General features: G+C 36.5%; 1 protein-coding gene across 2 annotated transcripts; it reads right to left on the reverse strand.

Annotated features, from left to right (window-relative positions):
- Positions 1-1,084: 1,084 nt before the first annotated feature.
- Positions 1,085-25,110, reverse strand: LOC129260853 (protein argonaute-2-like). Of its 2 annotated transcripts, XM_064100179.1 has the most exons (21): positions 24,779-25,110; positions 23,653-23,773; positions 23,007-23,188; positions 22,066-22,202; positions 19,661-19,795; positions 18,940-19,027; positions 18,436-18,519; positions 17,487-17,550; positions 16,933-17,004; positions 16,553-16,600; positions 15,715-15,837; positions 15,078-15,214; positions 14,365-14,549; positions 14,023-14,182; positions 11,481-11,571; positions 9,459-9,653; positions 8,764-8,898; positions 7,395-7,496; positions 6,476-6,690; positions 3,918-3,941; positions 1,085-2,428 (listed from the first exon to the last, which is right to left on the reverse strand). In XM_064100179.1, exons 2-21 carry the CDS (start codon positions 23,689-23,691, stop codon positions 2,314-2,316), a joined length of 2,331 nt encoding a protein of 776 aa, XP_063956249.1. In that variant the 5' UTR covers positions 23,692-23,773; positions 24,779-25,110; the 3' UTR covers positions 1,085-2,313. The 2 variants fall into 2 exon arrangements, with proteins under 2 accessions (XP_063956249.1, XP_063956253.1); XM_064100183.1 differs by lacking the exon at positions 3,918-3,941 and having other exon boundaries at positions 1,700-2,428.
- Between the last annotated feature and the right edge of the window lie 1,257 nt (positions 25,111-26,367).

The raw sequence follows: 26,367 nt of genomic DNA on the forward strand, positions 1-26,367 counted from the left end.
AACCCATTGCCTACTGAAACCAGGTGATCAATGTACAAAGCCTATGGGAATCACAGAACTCAGTAGTCAACAGGTTAATATCAATGTGGAGGAATATCAGCCAATCAATATTTTCTGTTGCATGAAGACCAGACATCAACTGCTTGACTTCCAAATGATTTTATTGATATGGGAAAAAGTCAATCACAAGTGTAGGTTAAGGTAATGCTTCCTAGAGCTACATGTATATGGTTTTTCTTCAATCTTCGATGGCATTAACTCCATGGACTCACTTCATTAAACTACGCAGCATAAGGTGAATATTCAGGTTCTGCAATGCATGATGTGCGACTTGTCCGAGGTGGGCCATGATTTTCATAAAATGGATTTCAGAATAAGGGTCTTGTAGATAATGTAAACCACCGAATAACCTCACTTTTTCAAAATTCACACGAACATAAATCCGATATGTGCAGCATGTTATGACAGACCTGCCAACCTCTGGGAATGAAAAAGTGTATTCTGTGATTTAAAAAATTGTATTTTTCCCCAAAAAAGTGTATTTCATAATAAAATGCGTGGCGCACTCGCTCATCGTGGCGCTCAAGCTGCATGCAAACTAAAATGCGCACTGCTCTTGTAGATGAAAAATAAAAACATTTAAATATGTGTATATCTCACCCTGGTTTTAACAAAATGATTGAAAAAAAAACAAATTTACCTGAAATTACATTGATCTAATACCCATATTTGTGTAAGTTTTATGAAATAGAGACATATAGAGATGATTTTTTTCAATAAATTACGATTTTGTAAAAAAAAAAAAAAAAAAAATAATAATAATTGTTTTTATATACAAAAACATATTTTTTAAAGAAAAAAACGTACTGCCGTATTTTGGTTGCAAAAACGTACTAAATACGCCAAAAACGTACTGGTTGGCAGGTCTGTTATGACCCCATAGACCTTGAAGCTGTTCGTGCGAATACACACAAACTGTGAGGACTCCATTGTCAAGAAGGGGAGAATTCAAAGATTGCGTCATGAGATATCATGCCTGGTGGGACAATTTTTTATCATGTCTTTGAAATAGACCAGTTCCTAGTTACCTCATGGGCAATTTTGGTCAAATGACCTTTAATTTATTTCATCATGATCAGCAGATTTCAAAGAAAGATATCATGTAAGCATGCCTCACATAGCAGGCTGCAGAAATTGCATAGACCAGGTGACTAGAATAGCAAACCAATGCAAACACTCTGTGAAGGTTTTTGTTGCATTTCTTCTTTGAATGCAGAGTACTTGGCTAACTGTTAAAACCAGTGTTAGTGGATGCATTGTTGCTTTTTGGTGGATCTAGTGAAAAACACATTTCAAAAGAATATATGAATAATCAAGACATCAAAGATGGTGCTTATCTCATTAAATATTACCCCCCGTCACTTTAGTTCAATGACCTTCTTCTGATCATGCGCAGAATGGAACTACGAACTGGCTTATTGCTGTGTAGGAGAACTGATATTACGACCAACATCCTAAAACTTTCCATAGAATATTAATACTTTCCTCTGTTACTGATCATTCATATCTTGCAAGATCTCTCCTGTACGTTATCTCCTAACAAGTCACTCTGATGCAGCTTATAAATTATGTTTTCCATTTGATCACCGACTTAAGCATAATTCATATCCTATCAAAAGGTCTTACTAATATTTTTTTTCAAATTAACACGTACAACTGAAAATCGTAGTGTTCATACTTATCATATACAGGTCTGTAAAAAAATAACCCAGACCCGATTCAAGAAAATACTGAGAACAAACATTTTGTCCCAGACTGGCCATCCTTCTAATCGTTCTAATCAAGGTGCACGTTATTAAGCTCAACATTGGTGGCAAAATCTTTACCCGTCATTTTATTACTGTACGTCTTTACCCCGTGCTGACATGTAGAAAACCCATGTTAAGTGAGATCATTCTTGATAACCTACATGTGTAGGCACATTACAAGATCAATATAAAGATGGCAAGCATCTGCCCTCCATTAGTTTCCAGTTCAAGCTCCTCTGCAGAGGAATTGGATCCCTACTGACCTCAGGTATGGGCTCAATTGACCTCTGACATTAAGGTCAAATTTTGGGGTCTCGAGGTCAACCTAAGTCTGGAGGTCAACAAACAACAAGTGTAATATCTCAAACATAAGCCACATAACACATTGAAAACAACAGAATTGTGTGAGGATTTATTTTTTCATGAATGTTGACTCCTTTTCGAGATACCTTCACCTCCAAACCCAGCTTACCATGCAGCATAAGAACGAATGACCCTTGACCTCTCATGCAAAGTACATGACCTTGAGGGTGTCGTCGTGTACCTTCACGGCCCGTATCATGTCTTCAAAGCTACGCCCATAACTGGTAGCCCCATGGTGGCTGCTACCATCCCCACCACTGAAAAAGCAAAAGAGATATACAAGAAAAAATTGAATTAATATACCAAAAAAAAAAAAATATTTATTAATCAACTAGAAGTATCAAATTGCAAATAGACTCTGATTGCCTGATAACAAAATTAGTGAGGGCCCTGTATCACAAAACTGAGTGATTCCACAGAGATTGATTTTTAATGTTCGATGGCAGTTCATAACCAATGCTATCAATCATATAAATCCATCTTGTGATCAATTAAATGACTTTGTGTAACAGTACCCACACGCAGACCACCATCACTACCATGTGCAATGCTGATAAATTTAGTGTTTGCCTAATAATTTAATTAAGATAACTTAATGATAATTGTCCACTGTGGCCGGTAACCTTTGACCCTGTGACCACAAAGTCGATCAGATCACTACCACTCCTATATGCATTAGCTGATGGCTGATGTTTGCATAATATGGGTACTGCATATCCAATCACCAGAAATATTTAAAACATTGATAATACAATCAAACTGGTTTATTTCACAATTACATGTTTATCAAATCTCAATTCCTTAGAATAGTTTAAATGGGAAAAAGAATTATGAAAGAGCAGAGCATTGTGTACAAATACAGCATCCTAGTAGACTGTGTGGTGCAAAGAAGTGCTTTTTTTTTTAAAGAGCACAGCCTTTTAAATATGTGCCAATGCTTTGTGACCTAGTATTCTGTAGCTAAAATGGGTGTTAAAACTGATTTCACAATCAGTTAGACTTTTATCTTCTTCATCACATATAAACATACACACATACTGTAGATGTATCATCTATGTATATTGATAAAGCAACCGACAAACTTGATTATTGTTTCCTAAAGAACAAAGATATCAACATACATGTAACAAGAGAGCATTCTTAACCTTTTTTTCTCTACCTTTTTTAGAAATAACGTTGATACTTGCAAATTTTTGTTACATTAAATAAAGCAGATTTTCACTTGGAAATAACTTTCATTTTGAATTATAGAATTGGAAAAAATAACAAAAAACTAAACATTTTTATCTCAATGATATAAAATGTATTCTTTTTTATGTCTTTATTTTTTAGATCACTAGGACTTTGAAAAAAAAATCAATTCTGCTAATGCGCTAAGCATATTTCATTATGCTATATCCTTTCCACAGCATTTGGCCCTTTGCTAAAATATCATATATAATGTCAAACCATTAAGAAAAAATATGTGAAAACTGTAGAGGAATGTGAATTTGGAAAGAAATGAATCAAAGTAGATGCTATTCAAATGAGAAATTTGGTGGGATACATACAATGATATTGGGGTTAAAATAAAAACTTAGATTCAACAAGAAAAGTTTGGTTGGCATGGGTGGAGTGAGAAAAACAGAGATAGTCGAGGAAAGAGAGAAAAAAAAAGAGTTGGGAGAGAGGAGAGAGAATGAGGGCCAAGAGTAGGGGGAATAGATATGTATAGAGCGAGAAGCAAAGACATTGTTTTTAACTCACTTGCTATTTGTGCCTGATTGATGGCTGCAAAAAAAGTGATATAAAAACATAAATAAGCAATAATATAAATATTCAGACAAAATGTGTTTTGCATGATGTTGCTTTAATAATGAAGATTGGCTGATGGTTTCCCTATCAATTACATGCATGTTGAGCGAGTCAATAAAACGGTATGAAGTGTATCCTTAAAAAATAAAGATATACTGTACATGTACGTCAACATCTCCGGAAATGGCATACAAATGCCTCATGCAGGGACCGCGGAAGTGGGGGGGTTTGGGGGGCTTCAGCCCCCCCACTTTTTTCTGAAACCGTGTACAAAAACGTAAAAATGACCATAGGATTGTGATTTTTTGCATGGTCAGCCCCCCCACTTTGAAAACCGTTCCGCGGCCCCTGTCATGTGGACTTTGAGAAAAGATAATTCCATCTTTGAGGAGAAATCATGTATGCATGACTTGACAAATCGATTTCATGATTTACACATTCATCAAATAAGTGCAGGAACACTTCTATCAAATACTTTTGCTACATGTAGATGCTCAATACAATTTCTGTTATAAAGAAGTACACCATATTTAACTTTCACACTAGATGTATGTTAATGTTAGTTTGGAAGTGGTCCTTTTTTTCCAAATTTAATATTTTTTTTCTTCAGTTTCTTCCTAGTTTTAACCATTCTCACATTTATTTAAAAAAGTATTCTTAATTGCTTATTATACACATTTATCCATGTGAATAAAATGTTCACACCATTAAAGCTACTTCTACACAAGACAACAACTTAATCAATATTACATCTAATACTACTTCTACTACCTCACTTGCTACTATTCCGCATAAAACAATATGCTACTATAATTTCTAAATATTTACTTTACAATAAACAACAATAAAATTGCAAATAAATTTTTCTACCACAGCAACTATACTACTAAGTACAGCATACAGATGAATAGATGTTATACTTTCTAACATATCTATTGGATAACAATGCACATGTGACATGCAGGTGCATTTTCATAAGCCAAAGTGCATAGCATAAAACCAGGGGCAGGGCAGAAAATAATAAAATAAAATAAAGGGATTGTGAAATAGTGACTTCTACATCTAAAAGTACCATTTAGATGAGTACTAACATCAAAACTTTACAAATTATATTTGTTTATTTTATGTAATCTCTATCATTTTTGTGAATCTGAACAGAACATCCTATATAAAAAAAAGTGCAAGACATCAACTGCAACCTTGTAGCAAAGTATGAATAGATATGACCCATTCTATACGCAAGGCAAATTTATTATCACTCAAGGAGCAAATGTGTAGAATGGAAGCAACGAAAACAGGCCATTCAAAAGCAGAGGAAGGCAGTATGGAGATGAATAGCAAAACTGAGCTAATGAACAAATAAAAGACCCAAACGAACAATGCTTCTTGACTAGCATGGGAAAGCAGCAAGTTGTAGAATGGTTGTGGAACAGGCAAAAAAAAAAAGAAGCACAATCCTAGTCACAAAAAATCTTGATTGGCAAAAGAAATCTAGAGTGTACTTCAATCTCAAAACAAAAGTATGAAGTTATATCTTTTCTATAAGCAAGGCAAATCAATTATCGCTAAGGAGGAAATGCGTGGAATGGAAGCAAAAAATAAATAAATAATAAAGCAAACAAAAACAAGCAAAGCCAATCAAAAGCAGAGGTAGGCAGCAGGGAGATGAATAGCAAAACTGAAGCTAAAAAAAGAAGCAAAACTATTAAATAGAAAAGAACAAATTATGAGAGCCCAGGGTAGACATTTGATGAAAGTTGTCAGCTGTTGACATGCACTGAAAATACCAGTGAAATCCTTACTTTTTCATCTATTGAGAATGTTTGGGACAACTTTCCAATGCCAACAAACTTCATACAGTACCCAGGATATGAAACTACAGTTACAAGCTGAATACCCCGGCAATATGATTGGTCAAGAGGTGATTTTTAATAGGCCTACTGTGACTAAAATGAAATGGGTGTCTTTGTGTTTTGTTGCACATCACTAGGTTAGACGTACAGTAGTTTTAAGGCAACTGGAAGAGCCAAGTGAAAAGTGCATAGTATTTATAAAATTCATTTAAAAAAATCTAAAATGAACTGTTTCATGGGATATTCTATATAGATGAAAACCGGAAATCCATAACCATTTAATAAAATATGTTATCAAAATCAAATTCTGGAATTCTATGACAAATCGGCTGTTGGCACATCAATCACAGGATTTCTGCAGCTTATAGAAAAAGCCCTTGGAAGCATTTCTTGAAGTCTTTGTCACTGATATTACACATATTGTAATTCTTGGAATTGTTTATCTGAGAGTAAGATCTTCATTGAATATCATTGACAAGATAATCCATGAAACACTACCAGGTTCATCATGCCGAACAGAGAGGGGGCTGGTCATTTGTAATCCATTCATCATAACGATGAGAGCCACGAGGATTATTAAGGACATCATTACAGGAAGTGTCACTCCCCTTCTGGCTCTCAAAACGGACGGAGCACCCAAGTCAGCCTCGGACTTACCTGTCGTGGTCATATCTATCGTGATCCTTCTCTACCAGATGGTATCGGGCACGGAAGGCCACCAGGTGGGCGTAGTAGGCAGGGGCAGGGATGGACACACTACGGGTGCAGCGTACATAGGTGTGGCACAGCTGGTAGGTTAGACATTGGAGTTCATCTGCTTTGAAGCGGTTGTCGTCCCAGAGGACGTGGTAGTGCGAGGGACGACTGGTGCCCTGGAATGTTGGAACAAAAATGAACCGATGCAACTACTGTGGTGAAGTGTTTAAGTCCCTTGCATCCAAACTAAATAATCTGGGTTCAAGTCTCAGATAAGCATTCTTGCGCCCTTTGTTGCTAGGGAGTTTTATGAAGCTATTTGCAAAGTCACCATTTATATCATCAATTTAGAGCCTCATACTACAACCCTCCAGTCCTTACGTAAATCCACACCAACTTATAAAACTTTCTACAGCATAGAAATGTTCTTTTTATTGTAACCTGGGGGTGTTTCACAAAGAGTTAAATGTGACTAAGAGTTATGCTTAAACACCGACTCACCCACTGTATCTAAACTGTAAGCTCATGACCCTGAACATGATTTGACCAATGCGGTGATGCATTATATACCGCTCGTGACTGGGAATTTAAGTGCAAATTCTACAATCTTAGTGAAACACAATAATTTAACAAGGATAACTCAGTCAGTAGACCAGGGGTTTCAGATTCCGGTGACCTGGGTTCAATTCCCAGTTGGTGCACTAGTGCCCTTTGGTAAGGCATTTACAACTTATACTCATTACCTGGTCCTTTGGGAAGGATCTTAAGCCTTTGTTTCTCTGGTTACTTGATTACAGAATTCATTCTTTCTTGCGGATCAGTTTTAAAAATTATCATTACCCCACCATTTGTCTTAAAATGTAGATGGATAATTTCATACCTGTATACCGGCGTGACTACAAAGGAAGAAGTCAAATTCTAGAGGATGGGTGATGCCACTGTCAACAGTAGTACCTGCTGGAATATTACCACTCCTTCCAATCTATAGAAAGAGAGAAAGACAAGCAAAATGAGACATACTGACAGAGATGACGGACAAAAAACAGGGTAAGAAGAGGGAATGCCACTGTCAACAGTAGTACCTGCTGGGATATTACCAGAACAGAAAGGAAGAAAGAGCAGCAAGATAATACATACTGAATGCAAAGACAGACAAAACAACAGGGTATCGAGAGAGAGGGGGGGATACCACTGTCAACAAAAGTACATGTACCTGCTGGAATATTACCACTCTTTCAAATCTAGAGAAGAGAAGAGAGAAAGACTAGCCAAATGAGACATACTGACAGAGATGACAAATCGGGCAAGGAGAGAAGGCGGGGGATGGTGGTATACCAACTGTAAACAGTAGTACCTGCAGAGATATTACCACTCCTTCCAATATACAGAAAGAAAGATAAGCAAAAGAGACACAATGACAGAGATAAGTGGCATATAAGGTACAGAAAAAAATGAGGGGGGGGGGGCGGGCAAACCAGTGAAAGTAGAAGCATCCAGTGAGATATTGCCACTCTTCAAACTTTTTTATATCAATCCATCCATCAATCTATCATTCTACCTTTCCCCTCACCTGTTCTCTTCTCTCAACACAGTAGAGCCTGGTATGTCTCTTCTGAACCACAATGAACATATCAAATTCCACTGATATCAGCTCTACTATCCTTCAATCCAATCCTTCCTCCATCCATCTATCATTCTATCTTTCCTCTCACCTGTTCTCTTCTCTCTGCGCAGAAGAGCCTGGTATGATGTCTCTTCTGAACCACAATGAACGTTATATCAACTTCCACTGATATCAGTTCTACTATCCATCCATCATTCTATCTTTCCCCTCACCTATTCTCTTCTCTCTGCGCAGAAGAGCCTGGTATGATGTCTCTTCTGAACCACAATGAACATATCAAATTCCACTGATATCAGTTCTACTATCCTTCTATCCAATCCATCTTTCATTCTATCTTTCCACTCACCTGTTCTCTTCTCTCAGCACAGAAGAGCCTGGTATGATGTCTCTTCTGAACAACAATGAACATTATATCAACTTCCACTGATATCAGTTCTACTATCCTATCCAATCCTGCCTCCATCCATCTATCATTCTAGCTTTCTACTCACCTGTTCTCTTCTCTCAGGACAGAAGAGCCTGGTATGATGTCTCTTCTGAACCACAATGAACATATCAAATTCCACTGATATCAGTTCTACTATCCTTCTATCCAATCCATCTATCATTCTATCTTTCCACTCACCTGTTCTCTTCTCTCTGCACAGAAGAGCCTGGTATGATGTCTCTTCTGAACCACAATGAACGTGATACCAGGCTCATAGAAGTCTTCCAAAGAACGGCAGGCATTCCGGATGGCTGTCATTTCTTGAGCTAGCACCTGTTGGAAACAATGATTAATAAAAGTGCTTTAATCAAAACAGTGTCCACTATACCTTGCAGATATATTTGTACCCAGGTCATTGCAGTTGCAGCCTCAGTGATTACTTCACCAGGTCATATTTTTATTTCAAATTCCTCACACTATGACATTCAATACATGTAGTATTTTATCACTCCAAATAGGGTAACAGTTACTTTTTCATTCTCTGTTATTAGTCAAAATGATTATATATGTATAAAATTGAATCTGTTGTGTTCAATTGTGTTTATCTATAGTAGGATATACAAAAAAATATCAAATGATTTGTGTATTATGCCATGAACTGTATAGTAAATGTTTCCAAAATATTAGATATGTATTCACCACATTAATATTTGCAATATAATGATTCAAATATTTGTTCCTAAATTATTTGCATTGCAAAGTAATAAATATATTGTTAATGTTAATTAAAAATAAGATTTGAAATTAACATATGAATGTTCATTTTAGCGACTTAAAAAAATACTCTGTTTTATGGCTAATGACCTCCATCTGAAAAAATAGCTTATACCCACCTGTAAAAATTGACCTTCGCTGACCCCATCCCTGTACATAATGATCCTAGCCGGTTTAAATCTAGTTGACCGGTAGAATTCCATCAGGAGTTCCCTGACCATTCCCATCAGGTCCTGGATGATTTCCACACGGTGATTCTGGACTCGAACGCTGGCACAATAACGGCTTGGATGGCCGTCCATACTACCAACAACCTGTCATGAAAACATAAGGGACATATTACAGCCTCAAATGTTTGCACAATGATGGCTTGAATGGCAGTCCATACTACCAACAACCTGTCATGAAAACATAAGGGACATATTACAGACTCAAATGTTTGCACAATAACGGCTTGGATGGCCGTCCATACTACCAACAACCTGTCATGAAAACATAAGGGACATATTACAGACTCAAATGTTTGCACAATAACGGCTTGGATGGCCGTCCATACTACCAACAACCTGCCATTAAAACATAAGGGACATACATGTATCAGAGACTCAAATACTTGCACAATCACGGGAGTAAATCTGTGAAATCATGCTATTCAAGTGAGGGGGGGTGTGCACAGTAATGCTTGGATGGCCATCTATACTACCAACAACCTGTCATGAAAACATATCAAGGGACATAATTTATACTCTGTTTGCCCAATGGCTTGGATGGCTGTCCATACTACTCATAACCTGTCATGCAAAAATGAGGGACATATTACGGTCTCTTTATGTATACACAATCATAGGTTGAATGGTTGTCCATACTACCAACAACTTGTCATGAAAAGATAAGGGATATATTATACACTCAAATGTTTGCAAGGTAACGGCTTGGATGGCCGTCCATACTACCAACAACCTGTCATGAAAACATAAGGGACATATTACAGACTCAAATGTTTGCACAATAATGGCTTGAATGGCAGTCCATACTACAATGGCCGTCCATACTACTCACAACCTGCCATTAAATCATAAGGGACATATCAGAGACTCAAATACTTGCACAATCACGGGCGTAAATCTGTGACATCATGCTATTCAAGTGAGGGGGGGGGGTGTGCACAGTAATGCTTGGATGGCCATCTATACTACCAACAACCTGTCATGAAAACATATCAAGGGACATAATTTACACTCTGTTTGCCCAATAATGACTTGGATGGCCGTCCATACTAGCCACATTCTGTCATCAAAACTAAAGGGACATATCATACTCTCAAATGTTTGCATAATCATGGCTTGGATGGCTGTCCATACTACTCATAACCTGTCATGCAAAAATGAGGGACATATTACGGTCTCTTTATGTATACACAATCATAGCTTGAATGGCCGTCCATACTACCTACAACTTGTCATGAAAAGATAAGGGATATATTATACACTCAAATTTTTGCAAGGTAACGGCTTGGATGGCCGTCCATATTACCCACAACTTGTCATAAAAACAGATATATATGTATAAAATGAGGATACAGTCTGTGTAGTTCCAAGTAGTTCAATACAAGGAATGACAGACAAAAGAGCTAGGAGGAAGGCGAGGGCAGCATCTTTATCAGCATCTGATTCACTGCCAGCCTCTTTCATCTGTACTTACTGCTCTAGAGATGGCCAGTCTAGAGTGGGACTCCACAGCCACTTTAGAAAATGAATCACCTAGTGCTACATCATCATCTCTCAAGACAAAAGGATGCAGACAATGACAACGAATATAACAGACCTTATAAACTCAAACGTTTGCACATAACAGCTTGGATGGCATTTATTATACCCATGGCATGCTGGAACATTCAGAGAATATATTCAGAATACAAATCAAGACTTATATGTTTGCAAAGTAACCTGTCATGAGAATGTATGGATTGAATGAAGGACATAATCTTCACTGATTACACAATGATTGCTTGATTACATTATTATTGCTCAATTATACTATGATTCATAAAATATTTCCTGGAATATCCCATCAATAAAACTGAAGATGAGCTTTCAGCTCATTAGTGAACCTAAAAGACTATAGACCATGACAAAACTTACAGCAGCAATGGAAGGTTTTTTATCATCACCGGCAGGTGGATGAGTGACGTCTGCTCCAAGGAAGATCACCGGCTCAGCAAATACACGAGGTCTGAAAAATACAAATATCTAAAAACAATTAATTCTGCCTACATAATAATAATAAAAGCTGGATACACAAAGCGCTTTTTGCCTGATACAAAGCGCTGCTATTATAATCCCGGCTTTTATAGCTCGAGCTACCATCACCAGCGCTCAGTGCATGCAAGGAATTACTCCTGCCGGGTACCCATTCACCTCACCTGGGTCGAGTGCAACAGTGTGGATAAATTTCTTGCTGAAGGAAAACACGGCATGGCTAAGATTCGAACCCACGACCCTCTGTTTCAAAGGCGAGAGTCAGAACCACTAAACCATGACGCACCAAAATGTGTTTATTGACTAAATTTTTTTTTTTAATTTTCAAAATCATGTTCCAATGCCAATTCCATGTTATTCAGTGATTAAAACATCAATTCTGTATACTTTAATGACCTGTACAAAAAGCAATAGTTGTACATATAGTGAAGATCTCTCAGAAAAAATATTGAATTTTCCATGCACATAAAGGGCGATTCCACACTAGAACTTAGTGTAATATTTTACTATGATACCTAAATTTTATGAAAATAATGAATTTTAACCAAAAGTGAAGTCAGATATAGTTTTTTTAGGGGGAACAATGGAATTTTCAATTTTCAATAATTTTGCTGATTAAATAGTCAAGTACAAACACTGCCTGAAACAATTATTGGCAAAGCACGAGAAGATTGAAAATATTGCAGGTAAATGGAATAATGTATCATTGAATGTTCCAAATAATATCTACAACATTTCCATGATCCATAATAGGGGCAGCCCTGATTTTTCCGAACTTATTTTTGGCAATGTCCCATACGACACATGAAAGTGCAAAAGTTTTTCCTACAATTTTATTTTTGATGATGCAATTTCACAAAATCAGTTTCTCTATCTTTGACCAATGGGTGATCGATTTATCCCATAAGGATCTAATTACTGCCCTTCATTTTTCAATAATTGTCCTATTAAAAGTTGTCCCGTACGACACACAATATATAATGCCTTTAATTACAGGATTTGGATTCAGAAACTATGAATAGTAGACCTATTTTAATTCAAGTAATTGATTTGACATAAAGTGAACTGAAAAAGTACTTTTTTTTAATCTCCATAGAACATGAAATAGGTGATTCTAACCATTTTAATTGATTTCATGTAGGCGTATTCTTTTGTGAATCCCTCCAGCTAAACTGGTGATTTTCACTGGTCAGAGCAGGTTAATTTCTTTGTCATTGAGCATGAAAAGAAAACCTTTATAATTGATTCAACCTAGCCTGGAAGATGACTTCCTCTTGCATGCTAATGTGGAATTATTATAAGATGTAAAAAAAAATTACATATCGATCATCTATTTGGACTTCCCTTGATGATCACTTACTTTTTTATATACAGTATTGAAACTCTTTACTTTTTTCAAGTTGTAAAAAAAATCAGGAAAATAAGACAAACCATGTTGTTTACTAAAAAAAAACAGGAAAATAAGACAAACCATATGGTTTCATGAAATGCAGAAAGGTTTGAAAAGTAGAACCGCATTTCTTTAGAAAAAAATATTTTGTGGAATTACAAGTGACAGTTGTCATGTATATATACATTTTATATGAAAAATTATAACAAGTGTCCTGTACGACACACAAGTGTCCTGAACGACACATTATTTTGTTTATGATAATTGACAGAAATATTCACCAATAGCGGTTTCTAACATAATGAATGTCTTTAGTTTGATAGGATTATCATTATCATCAGCCAAATAAAGTGATTGAAGAAGTCAAAGAGACATAAAGTAAGAAAGTTTGGCTTCAATTTAGAGATGTCCCGTACGACACATTTTGAGTGTCCCGTACGCCACAATGTTCTCGAAAATTGCAATTTGCTTTATTTATTCATGAAGGTTTATTTTGCTTTCTTTCATAGATGTGTTTGCTCTTGGGTAATTGAATATCAATTTGAGTTCAGTTTCTATGAAAATTATCTGTCCAACTCACAGACTTTAGAGTACAAACTTGAGGTTTCTAAAAAAGCCACTTTTTCTGCGTCTGTACGACACATTACTAATTTAAATTTGTATTATACAGGATGTGAATTCAAGTCATGTTCAGTCTTGGTTTTTCTAACACTCTGGTAGTACTTGATGATCAACATTAGTTACTGGAATATTTTTTTGTTTTTCTTGTAAAAAAACTGTCAAATGTTCTCTAAATGTCCCGTACGACACGTATGGAATCACCCTAAAGCGTTAATGGCATACACATGTTACACACTTGAGCCTGTAATAGTGTAAGAGGTTTCTGCTCCGATCTTCACGTTTTTACACTGTATTTTGTCATAATTCTTCTTTTTTTCTGCCTGAAATATTTTTTTTTCGTTAAAATTATTTTATTTTATGAAATTTCTCAATTTTCTGTCTTGCTGAAAGTTCAGGTTTCTAGAGAGCACCTACCTTATATTGGGAACCAGAATGTTATTGATACCACCCAGTTTGACGTTGATCTTGAGACAGAGATTGGAGAGGGTTTGTGCCGTGGTTCTGTTCACATTCTTGACTTGTACGCACTGCGTTGCTATACCCAACAGAGTGTCACCGACTCTCTTCACTTCAGCTGTAGAAATGAACAACATTTGAATTCACTAAACATTTGGTGATTATTTCAGAGTTGTAATTTTGATGCCACCATTACCATCATCATCATCACCAGCATCACATCACCATCAACATTACATCATCATCATCATCATCATCGTCATCATCATCAACTCAATTGTAAGGGGTACATAAACTCACCATAGACCGGTGTTTTACCAGGCAGCACAACCACAATCAGTTGCAGTCCTTTGTACGTTGACTTGAGATGTCTGAACATGGGTTCCACCTGATCGGCTCCAACAGCATACTTGCAGAAGCATGGCTGCCCCATGATGGGCATCCCCGCATCGTTGGAGATCTTCTGGAGTTGTGCCGTGAATGTCCTGCAAATGGATAAATGGTTCAAGGCGTGTTTAGTTAACTTTATACGCCGTTACTGTGTAAATCAAATCTGATCATGGTCTATGAAAAGGTGTCTAATGAAAGCCAATGTTATTAAGGTGAATTGTCATAAAGCATCTATAAATCTCAAACTTTAAAACTTGTATGATTGTGATCATTTTTAGTATCACCACCATCACTTTCAGCAAAAGAAGTAGCAGTACCGCCATCAATATTGAGAGCAACATAATGGGCATATCATCAGGATTATCATCTTTATCAGCATTATCATCATCATTACCATAATCATCATCACCATCACCATCATCACCATCACCATCACCATTATCATCATTATCATCATCACCATCACCATCATCATCACCACCACCACTTCCATCACCACCACCACCTCCATCACCACCACCAACATCATCATCATCATCATTATCATCATCATCATAATCAATACCATCATCATCATTCTCATTACCATCATCATCGAGGCCACACTATATCGAAGGTCTCACCTGAGAGCTTCTTCCCTACACTGGTGCTGCGGTGCGAAGCAGGCAATGGCCCAGACACGGATCTCAACCCCTGTATGGAACTGCTTTCCTCTCATATCCCATACCCCCTGGGCAGGGATCGCCTGTGTCTTGTTTTGCTGTGACATCAATAGACATAAAACACACCAAGCACAATAATTCTGATCTTTGCCAAAGTGCTGCATTTAGAATGGTGAATTGTGGTACATTTCCTTTGGCAGGGTTTGTTTTAGGAAATCTTTGTTATTAAAATGCAAAGCAACTCTATAAAATAATTAACCTTGGTATTCATCCAAACTCTATTTCTAGTCATTATAATGTACTTCAAGAACTGCTCAATTCATAATGATTTGAGATCATTATGATTTTTTATAAGAAAAAAAAAAACAGACACAAATTATGTTACGTATTCTTTGGATAATCTTCATTTGCTGAATGAATGATGATAGTAAAAATAATAATAGAAATCTTTAGTTTGCAACTGGAATATTCTTCAAATATTATTATCTTCTGTATTACTCACTAACAAAACCTCCACAAGGGCCTTTTTCAACTGGTTTGAAAGAATATATTCTGACTTGTGTGGAATTTCCAAATAAAGCATGTTTTATATAGTTACCTTCCCGCCATATTGGATCTTTGGAGCTGGTAGAACTCTGCCTTCTATGGTGACCATGTCATTACTTATACTAAGGCCAAACTGTCGTACATAGCGATCGTTATTGAAGTTGGCTTTATGCACCTGCAGAGGTGTAACAGAGGTGTAAAAAAGGACACTCAAACATCAAAAGAACTGAAACATTTAAAAGGACAGCACTAAATCATATCAGGGTTTACACTGCACATGGAACTTGATATTCTTTTGGCAAATGACGAACATTAATAAATTATTCAAGTAGTAAACAAATGGTTTATTATTATTATTATCAATATTTATTATTTGTTTGGCGTCACCTGTGCCTGGGAGGCAAAAAGCGAACTGAATCACCGTGACCCGCAGGTCTCTCCTCTCGATATAACTGATTGGGGGAGTGAAGGTGGACCACTACACCAGGGTTTCCCCCTACTCACATACGAATAGTGCAGTGGGTTCTTTACATGCAAAGGTGGTGACTCTCCTCTACACGGGACCTCCATTTAACGTCCTATCCAAGGGCCGGAGTGTTTTCCACTATAACATAGCCTGCATCTATGGAACAGGGGAGAGACGTTTACACACCACGCACTAGCTTCAGTCATCCACCTGGGGTGGACTCGAACCCACAATCTTTGTTTCGACAGGCAGACGCTTCGCTCTCAAAAGCAAAAGTCGAGATTGATCATTCATAGTTCATCCAAAATCACATAGGGATAGCAGGTTGAACCGTCATGTCCAAACTGTGTGGGATAGAATAAGTTTATATGCCACTGTGCATCTAATGACAACAATCATTGCTGTTGAGATTCTATCCACTTACCAAATTCTTGATCTCCTTCTCACGATCTGGAGCAGACCTTGCGGTGGCCTACGAGGAAATAAAAGAGTACAATACTTCAAGTAATAATAAAAACAACGAAATTACAAGATAATATTCTGTACATTCTACAAATCTAAAACGTTTCAAATCTACAAATGTTTAAACTTCCAGTTTTTATCATAAAAATTCACTTCAATTGTAAATGTGTCAATTTTCTGAAAAGGACTTACTGCACAATGTTTATTTAGGGGAGTTTTTAACGAAACATCTCAGCTCTTATTCTCACTGAGAATTCTGCTCTCAGCCTATCAGATACAAGGATTTCAGTAACATGTCAGTGAGTATCAGTGACAAATGGTTTCTGGAAACCCTCCTCATACCTTGATCATTGTAGAGGTCTGCATATCCGTCAATTTCTTGATACAGCGCTGCCCAGCAACGATGTTGCAAACCTGTCCACAGAATAAGAAATATATACATCTATAACTTTAAAAAGCTAAAAGAAAACAGTGGAGTAAACAATTGATTCACAAGAAAGTCGTGATTTGTGACTCTAGTCGAACAAGCGAGCAAAGAGTTAACATGTACCTGAATAATGAAATCCTAGCTGAAAAACAATTGCAGTAATGACACAAACGCAAATAACATGTAGGACAGTGTATTACCATTGCTTGGTACAAGACTTGACATTAGTCTGGAATGCTATGCTTATTTTGTTCATTTCTCAGCAATTACATAATTCCTTCCAGAGTCATTTGGCACATATTTGTTTTATTCAAACACACAAACACTTGAGTGTTCACATGATAGGATTGTATTCGAACTCATTTTCAGACCGTTTTCGTCAACAGGCATTTATCTTTGAGACTCAAAAGTATCCAAAAATTTGGTTTACACGCATTCTGAGTAAACAAATTAGCAGGATATGACATACCTCTAGAGGTAGGTAGGTGTGACGCTGCTCCTGTCCAACCTGCAGACAGGGGAGATGAGGGTATCTGAAAACAAATAATAATGAAAAGAAAAATTAAATATCATAAATATACAAATAATGGATGACTTTATGCAGACAGGGGAGATGAAGGTATCTGACAATAATAATCAAAAAGAAAAATTAAATATTACAAAATATACAAATAATGGATGACTTTATGCAGACAGGGGAGATGAAGGTATCTGACAATAATAATCAAAAAGAAAAATCAAATATTACAAATATACAAATAATGGATGACTTTATGCAGACAGGGGAGATAAAGGCATTGGAAAATAATAATCAAAAAGAAAAATTAAATTATTACAAATATACAAATAATGGATGACTTTATGCAGATAGAGAAGAGGGTATCAAAAAGTGAAAAATTATGCATTTTTATAAAACACTAATAAACAAGTGCTGGCAGATAGAGGGATTACAGCATTATAAAACAAACAATTCATCAGCCAACCTGCCTCATAAAGAATGACCACTATTGAACGATACTCTGAATATTATCCCAAATTCAAGACAATATCAATTCCTATGAGCAGATTGTATGTGCATGCAGCAGACACGCATGTAGCCATATGACCTTGTAATTGCATTGTCTATCTTGATCCAGTGTCTACCTGGTTCTCATCATCTTTCCCACAACTAATTTCCACAAAAGATAAAATAGCATTGATTTCTTAATGCTGCAATTCGTGTTCTTCTGCCAATAAGGAGAATTACATGTACCTGCAAAATTCATAAATGACAAAAATTTGCTTAACTGGAAAATGCAATGGATGCCAGGTAATAGCCAATAGCCAGCTGGCGAAGAAAGACAGACTAAAGAGTTTATTTAAAAAGACCCCACACCCACCAAATAAAGGATAAGATATGACAAATATGAATGACTTACTGCAATATTCTGTTATGTCTTTCTTTGAAGTATTTGGCTACTGTACACTCCACAGTTTGGCCATTCTCCAACTGCCATGGGAATCTATGTAAACAAAACAATAAAGGTGTTAAATGAAATTACTTTTTAACCAAAATTAAAAAGTATGTATAAGATTTCACTTTAATTTTCATTTTATGACAGAGAATATAGAGTATAACATTTCCAGTACAAATGACACATCTTCAAATGCCCTCACATTATAATATGGTGAGAGCTATCTAAAAAGCACAGACCGAATGTTAATGCCAGATTTGAACGCTTAAATATACATGTTCTTGTTGCGTTACTTTCGAACCACGTACCTGGGTGTCATGAATTTATTTGTGTGAAAGAAAAAAGTCATGAATCGTTGCGGTGTGAGATCTCATCACATTAGAGATTTATCACAAAAGATTTCCAGGTGGGGGGGCTTAATAAGCCCCCCCCCCCTCCCGGCTATAGGTCTACAGGGTTAATACTTACGTTTGTGTTTGAGCTGGTCTCTTGGTCACATTGCACACTCTATATTTCCGCCTCATGTTTCCACAGTGCGTTATTTCAATTTTAAGACCTGCAAGATAAATGATGTATATTTTTTTGTATGAAAACTACTCCCTGAAGTGAAAATTCTATGTTAAATTGAATTAAACTTATCTACACCTCCTAGTACTATACAAATTTTTTATTTTTTTTGCATTGACTATAATTATATAGTCGCATCCAGGCTGAACACTAAATATTGTAAGGAATTTGACAAAAACTCATGTTTCAGCAATTTAAATGCTTAAGGTCAATAACTGCATGTAAGGTTCAACCTTTGGCAATTTTTACATAGTAGACATACTTAACTTACGATAATTCCACAATTATTATGAATTTAGCATCACAAATTAATTTGAAACTATCAAATCATACTTGCTATTTTATATTAATTTGACTTCATGAACCTACATTTTATCTTGCAAAACAGCGTTGTTGAATAGAAAGGTAAACTTTCTGCTCATTTTCGTAAATGAGGATTGATTTTCGATCTTTCTGTGACTATACACTTGACGTATTCATTACTATGAATGGTCATTATTTTCTTGACTTGTTATCATTTTTTTAATTGTTATATTTTCAATAAATACTTACATTAATCATAAAGATTTTAAAAATATCAATTACCACATTCTTAATAATTTTTTGGTCATTTTCTCCTCACCTTTGATTTCTTTTGTGAACTTTACCCTCTGTGAGTCCGATAGAGGGCGTCGTTGATCTGAAATATTCTGAATATCCAAAACCTCACATAGGAAGTCGATTACTGACTGGGCATTGTAGAATGCAGTCGCAGATACTGTTATGAAAATAGGGGTATGGAAATACACATTTAATTTTTTTATTATGTACACTTTACTTTAATCCAAAAAAAAAATGTGATGTAATAAAGTAAATATGCACCTATAATGAAGAAATCAAAAGATTACATAGTTTACATGCCAAAATAACAATATTGAACTAAAGAATCTACAGTACAACTGTAGAAAGAAACAATACCATACTAGCTAAAACTGACAGTAAATAGGGAAAATTAAATAGAAAATGTAAACAATATGTAAATTTTCTAAACAGTACAATTTTTATATATCTACAAAGATAAGGACACAGGATCCTCATAGATAAAAATTGCTCTTTCTTTTTCATAAAGGTAGAGACTGATTATGGATAGTGGGTAAGTATGCAATGTGCTCATGCTTTGTACAGTGTTTACCCCAAAATCTTTATGACACATTCCCGCTGTAAAGGAGCCCTGCATCTTTTCACAGAGGTGTACTTGAACTCCCTATTGCTTTGAATATGCAGAGCTGCCAACATTGGGATGATAGAATCCAGTAGATTTCGCGGAGGTATGATTTTGTGAGGGAGCGGCGGAACGTTGTCCCACGGATGGGAGTTTTGGGTAGCAAAACACATTAAGAAACAACATTTGATAGTAACCAACAGCTGTCTAAACCATCAAAAAAAATTCTGATAGATGAAATGCACATTAGAGAGAATTCATGAATTGTCATTGACTAAATATACACTTCAGGCAATACAGTAGATTTTTTAAATAATTCATAAAAGAATGCATTCAACATGAAAATACCTTTGCTTTAATTGGCCAGAGGGGGAAGGGGCTGCAGTAGTGGTAAACATGGTAAATGAGCTTTATATGTGGACTGTTTAAAGTCTCTGAGGGATTCCTGTGAAAACTGTCACACAGTCCCATTCTGCTTGAAAAGTATCTTTATACTTCGATAAGTATTTTGTCGTCTTGGTCTTGGATGACTCCATCTCCATGATCTCCATGGTCACTGGCGATGCGATTGTAGTGTGGATGAATCGGGACGGGGCGTGCTTCGCACAGCTCAGCCAGCCAGCGCCAGGCTAGCTCACTCACGAAAGAGAAAATGTTCGAATCCGATCAACCCAAGTGAAAGTAGGCGAAAAAATCTCCACTTTGCTTCTAATTCTTCAGGATTGTCAATAAAATTATTCCTGAAACTGAAAGTCGAGGTGTAAAAGTAATCCACTTGTTAATCCCATCGTTGATCCACAGTTTCAGCTCGAATAAGGCGCAAGCAAGCTTACGAAAAATGCCTTGCAGTGCTCGTGAACTTTCCTTCTCGGAGTTTCCTGGCGCAGCGCGGCCGGCTGGAGCCCCGCCGGGGCGCAGCGGGGGCCATGTGCATGGAGTACCGCTGAAGAGTTTTCATCACACATTGCAGAACCCGGAAATAAAATGGCTTGTTAGACTACTTCACCAGTCGTTCAGTAAAATTATCTTCATTTACATGGGAAATCAATGTACGATTATACAAAAACTAGTAGAAGTTACTGGGTAAAATGAAAATGTGATAAGGAGGTTCCACGTGGGTGTTAGGGAGTTGAACATGCTAGACTCGTTAAACAGTCGTTTGTATGAATTTTACAATTTAACAGCTAAAAATCCTGATTATCCGGGAGATTTTGGCATGGGGTCGGGAGAACGGGAGATTGGATCGCAATCCAGTATTCTCCCGCAGGATCCGGGAGACTTGGAAGCTCTGAATATGATGAAATGTGAGAATTAGTGATGAAGAGTTGCTTGCAGGATAAGCATTTTCACAGTTGTAACTGCACATGAGTAGTACAAGATCATTGGGATAAACCATCAAGGTGGTTTTCAAAGTCACTATTAACAGCATTTGTGATATGATGATTATTCATACATTCCATAAAATATTATTTTCATCATATCACAGCTGAAGAGTAACATAGTGCTCATAATCATTGGCATTCCAGTCATCCAAACAAGATCCAAAAGGGACAATACAACTAACGATTTCCAAACTTGATCACCAATGTACTATTCTAGTCATCTGGTCTATACCATGCCATTCTTTCTTAGAATTTGAAAGCTTTGATGGGGAAAGCCAACATAACATCTTCATTTGAAAGTATTAATAGTGCTCATCCTAAATGACAAATGAGAAAGGTCATTTTACATAGGTTGATTATGAGCTAGCTGTGAAATGGCTTATTACTGAGGGAAATATCTGACTCTGGCTTTTGACAATTAAGGTGCAAGTAACATTCACTTACCATCTATATTGAGCATCATTTTCCACATAGAAGGCCTGACACTCTGATGGAAACCAAACCACACCTCTCTTCCGCCTCCAAGGGGGTGAAAGTATTCCTCCGGGGGTGAGAAAAAAGACCGCCCTACTGGAGTATACCTACATAAGATTAGTTAGTAATACCCAATCAGATTTTTTATTTACTCTTTTATATCGGGGCTATAATAGCCTTAATCAATAAGCTGGCCCGCTGTGTTGTTTTAAGATTTCTTCTCATTTGTTGAAATGTCTGTCTTAACTTCACATTGTTTACTTTTCATATGTTTGTTATATTTGTATATATGTTGCAGGGCCTCCAAGGAGAACAGTACATGTATATCAGTTACTGATGGAACCACTTACTAAAAGACGACTAATAAGTCAATGAATAAATCAAATAATAAAGCTATATGATTATGAATAAAATGTATTACATGTTCCAGCTTATTGGTAATTTTCTGAAGTTACGGTGTTAGTACAATGTATATTATACATATATACATCATGCCAATACCCCTACTTTAGAAATTACCAGTAAGCTGGAATCTGTAATACATTATATTTATATAATCATAATCTATTGAAATTATGGACTGTTGAACATACTGGTCCATATTCTGAAGTTCAGTTTAACTTTACTAGACCAGGGTCTAAGTACTCTGAGTTGACATGGGAAGCCAAGAATGGAAAAATTATAGAATTTTGGCTTGTATTCTCAAAATAGGTTTCAATTGTACTATGGTTCTATGTTCTTTTCCCATTCTTTTAATGTATTGCATTGTGTGGAGTATCCTTTATCTCTCTCCCGTTAGAGCATCTACTGACTTTCACCCCTCCCTCAGTAACAAATGGTATACCCCAATGTACTCTACATTCACCACACAGTAGGGCCTATTCCATTCAGGAGCAGAGGGGGTGTCTTACCTCATTGATGGGAGATGTCTCATGATAACATCCAATGCCTGTATTGCATCGTACGGCATGTGTTCTATTTCTCCCTTCAGTGCGGATTCCAGTAGGGACAAGCTCACTTTCCCCACATATCTGATTTGAGTCTTGAAAACCCTGTCCTTCCCCTCGCCAGGCAATGTAGCTTCAAGTTCAACCTGTAGAGGGCGACATTGCACTTCATGTCACTCACAAATACAGACAACAGTAATTTCAATTAGAAAAGGCCTAGGAACCTAAATATCATAACATTATCTATCGATTATCACATTCGAGTTCAATTTCATATTTTAAACATCATATTTTTTTGATTTTCTATTCATTAATAGGAAGAACAAAATTGTTAAAATTAGCATCCAAGTATATTGTTACAGAGTTTAATTTCGACAGAGGTCTCAAAAAGTAGGTATGTAATTCTTGCAATACTTTTGGGAAGAGAAAAATACAAAACAGGATTAATGGAAATATAGAGAGAAATATAAGATAGAGCAAAGATGACAATGGACATCAAAGCATGAAATATGATAATCCTCATATCTTAAATGATACCAAAGGATGTTTCATACAAATCAAAACCTGAACAAGAGAAGTAACAATTACTTTATAAAGAAAAGAAACATACCCTTTCATTCTCTAGAGGTAGCTGTTCCTTGCAGTACATGTTTCTTCTGCCATCGAACACTGGAAGATTGTTTTGGAAGTATCTAGCCTTGTATGCAGTCACCAGCGTGTCGATCACATCCCTGTAGCAACAAAAGTAAATCAAAAGTAATTGTGGCTGGGCTGGTAAAAATTTGACAATGTCGAGGGCTGCTTAGAAAAAGCTGTATTTTAGAAACATGTTAATGTTGGCAATCTTATATTGTGTGAAAACATTTTCTGGATACCTGTCAAAAACTCTTTCTAGGCAGAAGAAGGCTACAACCGATGTTATCATAAAACCAAGCTTATTTTGAGCTGTCATCAAAACATTTTGATTTCAGATACAAGATTTTAACAGCATTCTAGACAATTGTGATCTCCAAACCAGCAGCTCTGTAAATAGCTAAAATAATAATTTGGTCTTCAAACAGTAAAATGAAATCAGCTTAGTAACTGAAAGAGCAATTTTTTTTTTGTTGCTATCAAAATTCTAAGTTGTAAAGTTTAATAAAAAGATACAACTCATACAAGAGTTTCCTTGACACCATTTTTTTCTGGACTGCTTGGAAGTTTCACACATATTGAACAGTGATTACATCTCACTGCTCTCACTGAAATTCTTGTGAAGTTTTGTGTTACAGGACCCTGTTTTGGGAAAAATTAAATACAATCATTGTATTAATTTTGAAGTTCTTCAAGATCTTTTATGATAACAAATACACTTTGAACAATTTGTATCAAAATCTACTCTGGCAAACAATTAACAGAGCTGCCAACCTGAACAAGAACATTTCAATATTTTGAAAGGTGAAAAAAGTGAAAATCAGTATTTTGATGAGGAAATTATTATTTTCAAAGAAATACCAAAGGATAAATTGTGATAACCAAAAATGAAATCTGTATTTGCATAAGACCATCAGTATTCTCATTTTTCAGTACTAATTACTGAAAATCAGTACTAGTTTGCAGCTTTATAATAAGCTAAAAAGTTTACGATTCACTGCTCAAAACTGCTCATTTTTTCCCCAAGACTTTCCAGATAAATAATGTTGGTATAACTTTTCAACATATATCATGAAGAAAGAAAGAGCTAAAAGATTGCTTACCTATTGACCCTACGAGGGCATTTATCAGGTGTGATGGTGACATCGTAGTGAAAGATCTCAATTGACGGGATCTTGACCTGGAAGTGGTTAGCCCTCAGCACGATGGGACGCCCGTCCTCTCCGAACCCCGGCCTGGACGGCAGGGCCACCAGGTCCGAACGAGGGGCTTGCGGGCCCCCTGCAGGAGCAGGCGGGGCAGGCGTACCCGGTGGACCGGCAGGGATGGGTGGGAGGGTGGTCTGCTGGGGTTGGATAGGGGCGGGGATGGCCGTCTGACGAGGGGGTTGGCCCGTCTGAGGCCGCTGGATAGGTGCCGGGGGGAACTGTGGCGGCACTCCTGTTTAAAAAAGATTATAAACAAAGACTTTAGATTTAGTATTTAATGATATAACCTTGAGTACCTTGACTTTATACATGTAGGCCTGCATTCTATTAGGCCTATCATATGGTTAGGGATAAACTGTAGTGTATCCCTAAATTGGCTTCATGTATACAGAAAAAAAGTAGCATTCAACTAGGTGATTTGTGCAGTTATTATTTTCTACAAAGTTTTAATGTTGTTCAGTTAACGACAAGAGGATTCATATATGATGGTCATTGTTCATAAGAAATCTGAAAATGATAACTTAAACCCTACCAATGGGCCCTGACAAACCAACATGGCTTCAAACTTGAGCAAATTTGAGCAAATTCTTTGCCCAAATCTGACATTTTTTCACAAAAATATTGCATTAGTATTCAAAACCTGATTTTAAAAAGCCTGAAAATCATTGAGAATTACCCCTTTTCTCCATTAAAAAGTGCTTTTTATGGCGGATAATATGTTGAAAAGTCTGAATTCAGATTTACAGGTGTAGTCTAAAAAATGGCACCCCTGATAATTTGAGTCTGCAAAAAGAAAAATAACATTAATAGTAAAAACCATTAATGACCCAACACATTACAGAGGGTCGAATGAGGATAACATAACTGTTTTTTAAGGCCCATAGTATAAAAGATATTGGTTTGCTACTTTCATAATGGTGCACAATAGCAATACATATATCTCAACCATTTCCTTCCTCAATCAGACAAAGAACAAAGGAGATTACGAGGAACTAATTGGACACAAGTAAGAAACATGTACTGTTATAATCTACAAAGCCGTGCATTGAGTACTTGTTATAAAAAATTGACAATAAAAAGTTGAATATCTGCATGCACCTCTCATGTAGAGGCAGTTAATCGACATTTGCCACTCCATACACAGGACATGATCTTGTTCTCGTCATCTTAATATTGAATGAGAGTAGACCTTTATAGCCATGACAGAAATATTCCTCAGGGAATAGAGAATGTTGGTGAGTGTTGACCAGTGCACAATTGCACATACTGTCATGTTTATGACTTCAATCTAAAGAAATAGGCTACATACATGTATCAAACAGTACGTTGACTATTAAAAAACAAGTCAAATTTTGGACTAAAGAAAGCAAAATGATGTGAACAAACTTATGGAGTATGGACATTACGGTACTACACAGGACCTACAAACTGGTATACCAATGATAACAACAATGATTTATTTGTCAGATTTATGGCCTACAATC

The sequence above is a fragment of the Lytechinus pictus genome, chromosome 1 (assembly GCF_037042905.1).
Source record: "Lytechinus pictus isolate F3 Inbred chromosome 1, Lp3.0, whole genome shotgun sequence".
NCBI classification, from domain to species: domain Eukaryota; kingdom Metazoa; phylum Echinodermata; class Echinoidea; order Temnopleuroida; family Toxopneustidae; genus Lytechinus; species Lytechinus pictus.